The sequence below is a fragment of the Octopus bimaculoides genome, chromosome 6 (assembly GCF_001194135.2).
Source record: "Octopus bimaculoides isolate UCB-OBI-ISO-001 chromosome 6, ASM119413v2, whole genome shotgun sequence".
In the NCBI taxonomy this organism is placed as follows: domain Eukaryota; kingdom Metazoa; phylum Mollusca; class Cephalopoda; order Octopoda; family Octopodidae; genus Octopus; species Octopus bimaculoides.
In genome coordinates, this window is record NC_068986.1 from 96,321,346 (window position 1) to 96,328,999 (window position 7,654).

At 37.2% G+C, this 7,654-nt stretch overlaps 1 protein-coding gene across 1 annotated transcript in view; it reads right to left on the reverse strand.

Moving 5' to 3' along the window:
• The window catches only part of LOC106871475 (pre-rRNA 2'-O-ribose RNA methyltransferase FTSJ3), a 40,408-nt gene that overhangs the window by 18,263 nt on the left and 14,491 nt on the right, over positions 1 to 7,654 (reverse strand). Inside the window, exons 8-11 of the mRNA XM_014917951.2 lie at positions 5,184 to 5,240; positions 4,490 to 4,594; positions 2,361 to 2,496; positions 1,125 to 1,411 (exon numbers count right to left, since the gene is read on the reverse strand). Of these exons, the coding sequence (XP_014773437.1) occupies positions 1,125 to 1,411; positions 2,361 to 2,496; positions 4,490 to 4,594; positions 5,184 to 5,240 (585 nt within the window). The remainder of the gene's footprint in view (positions 1 to 1,124; positions 1,412 to 2,360; positions 2,497 to 4,489; positions 4,595 to 5,183; positions 5,241 to 7,654) is intronic.

Sequence of the window (7,654 nt, forward strand, 5' to 3'; positions counted from 1 at the left end):
AAAAAATATGCCACCAAAGAAAAGACGTAATCTCTCCAGAAACAAGTATAAAGCAAGGAGGACTGTAGAAAACTGAAGGCGAGAGTCTGAAGAGAGAAGCGAGATGAGATTTTCTCAAGATCAGCAAAGGGATGCTGCAGCACGTCAAACGGAGTCTCAAGAGAGAAGGGAGATGAGACTTTCCCAAGGTCAGCAAATGCATGCTGCAGCACTTAATGCTGGATCATTAAATCAATGTTTTAATGACTAGACAGAGGTCCAAGAGAATAGCTATCAGAAACAGACTATGTACAAATTTGTTCTTCACAACTCCTGGAGCTGCTTTCAGATATACATCCCATTCTTATAAAAATGATAACTCTGTTCAAATTGGTGTGCTAAACACAAATTGTCGTTTCTGTTGAGCTTTAAAATTTTCAAATGAAATAAATGGCATGTGCTGCTCAGACGGTCAGGTAAGATTGCCAGCACTACCAGTTCTTTCTCAACCTTTTATGGATCTTCTAGAAGGTACTTACATCCAGTCAAAGGATTTTCTGAACAATATCAGACAATACAACTTTGCATTTCAAATGACATCGCTTACTCCATCTAAGAAGAAGCTTAAACATGAATTTACGCTGACGTCACAGTTAAAGGGCAAGTCAACCACCTCATTGGTCCCGTTACCCACAAATGAACAACCACAGTTCCTCCAAATTTACTTTATAAGTGATGTAGGACATCAAACCCGAAGGAGGTGTTAAAATTTCAGATGATGGGTCATGTTAGACACAGCGCAGACTGCTGCAAAAGAGATTATATCCACTGACAGCTTTTTAGTGGATTCAAAAACCCCCATCCCCAATTTTCCATGACAGGTTAGGGCCTGAAATACTCCAAACGGACACATAGCATGTTGCTTAGTTGAATTAGCCCATCATTTATTCCACAAATATTTTGTTGTCAATGCTGCACTTTCCCATATCACCTGTTTCAACATAACTGTAATATATATACAAACTATGACATTTTAATCCCGAGCAACGCCGGGTATCTCAGCTAGTATATATATAAATATATATATATAGATTATTCACGCACACACAAAACATACAAAAAAGAAGGGAATGTACACAACTTACTCTTCAATTCCATCATCACCATCATCAACCTTCTTTTTCTTTCTATCTAATCCTTCTAGTTCATCATCATCAGATAATTCCGCCATGCTGATATCATCATCGTCATCATCAGCCTTTGGTTCTTCACCATCATCACTATCGATGTTGTAATCGTAATCTTCTCTCTCCATTGGGTCACGGTTATAAGACACCTTTAAAACCCTTTTAGGAATGAAAAGGTCATCATCATCTATTAACTCTTCCTCATCAGCCAAGCTCAAATCTCCCTTCTGAATCTTTTCCAGACCCTTTAAATAACAAACGATAATTGTGAGATAAAGGCTTTGAGAATTATAAAGTTGCGCAACTGACAAAATCACAGGTTCCAAATCTTATAACAACCATAATATCAACTTTACTACAAATGTTGAAAAATATATTGTCATACAAAGGATGTGAGGTTGAACTTATGAACATCATCTTACTACAGTCATTTTGTTGCATCTCTGAACAAAGCACTCTAAATTGCTTTGCTCCAATTTGCTTTAATATGTAAATTGTAGGTTTCCAATCTTCTACTTCACAATGAAGTGGCTAACAGTAGGAAGGACATCAAACCAAGAAAATATCCCCAACAAATAAATCATCTCACAAAAAAGAAAAAGCTAGGGATAAATGAATGTAAAAATAATAAAAGATTAAAAAAATTATTATTAGATACACTGACACAAAGTAACAAATTTGTAGTGGGAGGGAGTACAGTAAATTAACTCATTTAATTCTTTGCTCTTCTAACTTTACTGCATGCACACACATATATATCTCCTAAGCTAATAGAGCTACCACACAGCTACATACATATCTGCTATGCTAATAGAACAGATGCCACACAACTTATATACTTATCTACCACACTAAACAAAATAAAGACACTGTACAGCTACATACACATCTGTAATACAAACAGAACAGAGACACCTCACAGGTCTATATATATAGCTACTATGCACAAAACAGACACATCATTTCTGTTTAAAATTTTCTACATGCAACAAAAGGCCCACAGGATATCAGGGCAGGATGTAACAGACTTTGTCATGAGATGGAGATATTCAACATAAGAAAACAGGGAAAAATGGATGAATTAGAATTATATGTGAAGATTATAGGAGAGAGAGGAATAAGAGTTACAATAATTTAAAAGATTTTGAAGACAAAAGGTATATTAAAAAAAAAAGCAGTAGATAGAATTAGAACCTTTTCTGATTTGATCTTCTGCAACTGGAAAAGGCCGATGTCATCAATTTGCTCAATCTCATCATCAGGGAAGGCCATCTTCATATCCATTCTTTGTGTCAGCTTAAGCTTTTGTTCTCGAATCTTCTTCAGACGTCTATACAGGAAGAGAGTTTATAACCAGTGGATCTTAGGTTTACAAGTGGCAGAGAATTTACAAACACAACAAATTGACATTCTTTACATACACACACACACACTTTTACTGGTTTCAGCTACTCTGCAGCGATACACACATATGCAAACATGCAAGAAAATTAAATACTATAGACATATAGGCGTAGGAGTGGCTGTGTGGTAAGTAGCTTGCTTACCAACCACATGGTTCCGGGTTCAGTCCCACTGCATGGCACCTTGGGCAAGTGTCTTCTACTATAGCCTCGGGCCGACCAAAGCCTTGTGAGTGGATTTGGTAGACGGAAACTGAAAGAGGCCCGTCGTATATATGTATATGCGTGTGTATGTTTGTGTTCGTCCCCGCAACATCGCTTGATGTGTTTAGGTCTCCGTAACTTAGCGGTTCGGCAAAAGAGACCGATAGAATAAGTACTAGGCTTACAAAGAATAAGTCCTAGGGTTGATTTGCTCGACTAAAGGCGGTGCTCCAGCATGGCCACAGTCAAATGACTGAAACAAGTAAAAGCGTAAGACACAAAAATCAAAACAGCAATACATTATTTTTGGTAGTCTCTCAAGTCTAAAAAAGAGGATTCCACAATTTCTTGTTAACAACCTGCAACTGATGTTCAAATGTTTGTGCTGTACATTAGATCACTCCCCTCCATCAAACTGACATTGCCTGTACAGGTGCAGTGCACCACATGTCAAATGTAAAAATGATTGCAGGACAACATGAAATGCAGTGCTTGGTTCAAAAATACAATGGACCACCTGGCATGGGAACTGAAACCACAATCTCACAATCATGAGTGCAATGTCCTTGGCACTAGGCCACATGCCCTCAATACATCACATGCATGCATATACAGACACATGCTCAGCTGAAGCAGCAGAGCTAGAACATTTTAGATCCAAATTAATGGTGAGCTATGAAAGTAAGAGTCTTAAGAGAGACAATTGCTCTGGTGGACTTTGTTAAAATCTGAGCAAAGATAGGCAATAAAAAAAGAGTGAACTCAAAAAATGCAACATCCAATTTGGGTTTAGGAATATCTTGATCTGTGTGTGGCTTGATCAGAACCAGTAATAAATTTTCTACAGAAACACAAAGTGGAGTGTCTTGTCTAAGGAAACTCAACACAATAGCAGCAGCAAGGAGTGATGATACAGATTATATAGCTGGTTAGATAACAACAAGAAGGCACCACACAGTAGTAGAAAGTGACAGTACCTTTTATGTAGCTAGGTAGACTGTGGTAAGTGGAGTGTCTTGTCTAAGAAGACAACACAATGTCTATAGCAGGAGATAGTGGTATCTATTATGCAGCTAGGTATATTGATATAAGTAGTGGTTTGTCTAAGCAAGCACAATGCAATAGCTGTTGTTGTTGTTTAGCCCCAGGTCAACTCTGCTTAAGCAAACCTATGATTAAAGGCAATCCAGCTAAGGTGAAGCCATCCTTTTCCTAGGTACAGTAGACATCTAAGACTAAATTACTCAATGTGTCCTATTTTTAAGGTAGTAGGGAGTGATTTGAAAGTCAGCTTCTATCTCTGGTGGACTATGCAACCATGCAGAGGTTTAGTCTTTGGTTGCAACAGGGTGTGGAGGTACCCATTTTACAGCTAGGTAGACTAAGATAAGTAAAGTATCTTGTCTCTAGTGACAATGTATCAACTGTATAGAGAACAACGAATGGTACCTACTAAAGAGCAAGATGAATTGCGGTTAAGTGCCTTGTTTAAGGACACACAACATAACAGTTGCAGTAGGATATAATGAAATATCATTATAGAACTACATAGTGAGGTAGGTAAAGTAACTTGCCTAACAAAACACTACTGATAAGCAAGGATTGCATTAAACAAAAAAGTTTGAGCTTGTTATCTTATGGATTGTAAAATTGACTATTTGGTCACTATCACATACATCAAAATATATACCAGTAATTAATGAGAGACAAACTTACTTCTTAATTGTCTTTCTCTCCTCCTCTTTGGCAGTGGCTAGCAATTCTTGAAGCTTTATTTCTTCATCTTCGTCACTATCAACCTTCTCCTCTTCTACTGGAGTTCTGTCATAAAAAAAGAAATACTGTTAGCTATTAACACATTTGATATCAACCCATTTGAGACCACCCCTGATTCCATGATATGAATTTCCTGTTTTAACTCTTTAGTATTCAAATTACTCTGTCAAATGTAATATTTATATATTTACATGGTTTTTAATTAATCTTGTAGCTTTTGAGATATCAATGATGCAATTGTTTATTTTTAGAATGACAATGCAGGGTAGGTGTGAGAGGCCAGATCTGGCTGATTTGAACATAAAACAAGTGGAATATTTAGGCTGGATGTGGCTAGCATAAATGCTAAAAAGTTAAAGTGATCTGAAATAAAAACCGTCCATCAAAATTTCATGTTAATTTGTTCCAAACTGGTTTAATATTGACATTAAATTCATTATAATTCTCAAAATTAATTAGAACAAAAGCAATGAATTTCAACATTGGATAATAAAAGGGTTAATACTGTGAATACATGATTTTCCAGCTTGGTGTCACTTATAATAACAATATCTATATGTACATGTAAACACACTTGATAACAGATAAGAGATGTGATGTTATATACATATAAATAAGTTAAGATATTACTTACTGAGGTGTGTCTGTTTCCCTTTGTTTTAAAATTTGTTTCCTCCATCCAATAAGGCGTCTAAAATGATTAAAAAAAAAAAATTTTATTTAGTTTTTTTTTAATTTTATTTTGCCTTTGATGAATGAAAGGTTTACAGGTTTCAATGAGCTGATTATTGATTCATCATATTTGCAATGGCAGGAACAACAAAAGATTGTTTAACTTGGGCAGATCAGATATAATTATTATCATTAAACATCCATACTCCACTTTGTAAAAGTGGTTGGCATTAGGAAAAGCATCCAGCCATAAAAACCACGCCAAAACAGGCAGTGGAGCTTGGATAGTCCTCTGGCTTGATAGCTTCTGTCAAACTGCCCAATCCATGGACTGGAAGGTTTGAGAGGATCCAACAACCCAGGGGATTGTGTTCTGAGACTCGATGTCTGCTTTGGCAGTTTCTGTTGTTGGATGTCCTTCTAATGCCAACCAGTTTAAAGCAAACCCCCGAGTGCTTTTCTCATGCCACTAACACAAGTGAAGTTGCAAAGTAACTTGCAAGACAGAAAAAGAAACGTTGGGGACATATTTAAAAGAGAGAGGTGGCTTTATGTCAGGTGTCTTACTATAGAGAAAATACATGGTTTCTCCGCATTATCGTACAAGGGAATTTCTTTCAAAGCACTTGTTTATCAGTTTTCTTGCTAAAATATATTCACAAACATATGTACAGAATGGGCTTCTGTACAGTTTTCATCTTTTAAATTCCACCTTCAAGGCATTGGTCAACTTGTGACTGGGCTAGAAGACACACGCTCTAAATACTCTTGAATAGACTTGAACCCAGAAACGCAAGATTTAAAATCAAATGTTTTAACCATACAGCCATAGATGCTTCATCTTAATGTTCTCTTGGGTTGGACAGAACTTGTTGAGGCAGAGACTCTACAGCAGGATTTCCTACCTGTTGCCAACCTGCACTTGTTTCCAAGAAGGTAATAATTTTCTATAACCAGACATGTTTTCACAGAAGTTTGGAAATGAAGAACACTGCTTATATGATAGTGACACTTGTTAACAACTATCACATGATGTCAAGGCAAGGAGACATTAACATACACACACATATACATGACAATCTTCTATAACAGAAGGCACTTGCCCAAGATGCCATGCAAACCACACATCCACACCTGTGCCTCAAGTAGAATATTACATAACACTGACTGAATGATTTAACAGACAACTGGTAGTTATTTTAGAGATCTTGGTTACTTGAAAGGCAACTCACATCATAGATAGACCGACCTAAATACAGCAACATATTTATCCTGTGCTCTGCTGTATCTGTCACTCCATTCATTCATTAACAACAGCCACCACCATTTCACATCCACTTTCCATGCTAGCATGATTTAGGTGGGATCACCAAGGTCAGAATCATGACACATTTTGTAGTCCTACTCTGGGGACCTTATCTTACAATTTCCTTTTTGGCTTTGTTTCTATGGTTCAATACCTTTCCTAACATCAACAAGGAGTACAAGATACATTTTTTCATAACACCAGTACTAAAGAGATGTCATGTCCTTGACAAAACGAATGGATCATCACAATTTCACAGTGTATACTAGATGTCTTTCGTGACACCCATATGAGAGGCAGCTATGTCCTCAACACAACTAAAGAAATTTCATTCATTTCTATAAGTCAAGCCAAGAAAGAAGCCCCTACACAGCTGCTCAACTTGTTAAAAATAGCAACCTTAATTGACACTTTACCATATTAGGAAAAGGACACATTGGATGTGGTCCTAAATCTCCTGACATAGGACACAAGTAAGATGATGTCATCTATAATGATTTTGATCATAGATTTGCTTGATCCGAACTGGCCTAGGGCTAAACAACAGCAATAATCTACTGAACTATATTTATCAAATCATGTCGTTTTTTTCAGACCCAGATCCAAGATTAAAGACATTCCAACCATGATCATCCCATCTTTCTTTTTTTTTCTCAAGACAATATATCCAAGACAAGATTACCCAACATGTCCTTCCTTTTTAGAAATATTCAGCTGTAATTTCAGAGAGATTTGGCTGCAGCTTTGGCCTATCCTACAGAGCCTTCGAACTTGTCGTGAGGAGGAGAAAGAAACCACACTCCATGTTCCAGTATTCTGGACCAAATACTTGCAACAGAGTGAATTCTGCTAAAAGTCATCAAAGGGTCAAGTTATGGTGTTTAACTGAGTCATGGATTAAGTCTTGCTAATTGATGTATTTGTTGCTTCATCCTCTCTCTTTGCTCTTTTACTTGTTTCAGTCATTTGACTGCGGCCATGCTGGAGCACCGCTTTTAGTTGAGCAAATCAACCCCCAGGACTTATTCTTTGGAAGCCTAGTACTTATTCTATCGGTCTCTTTTGCCGAACCGCTAAGTTACGGGGACGTAAACACACCACCATCGGTTGTCAAGCGATGTTGGGGG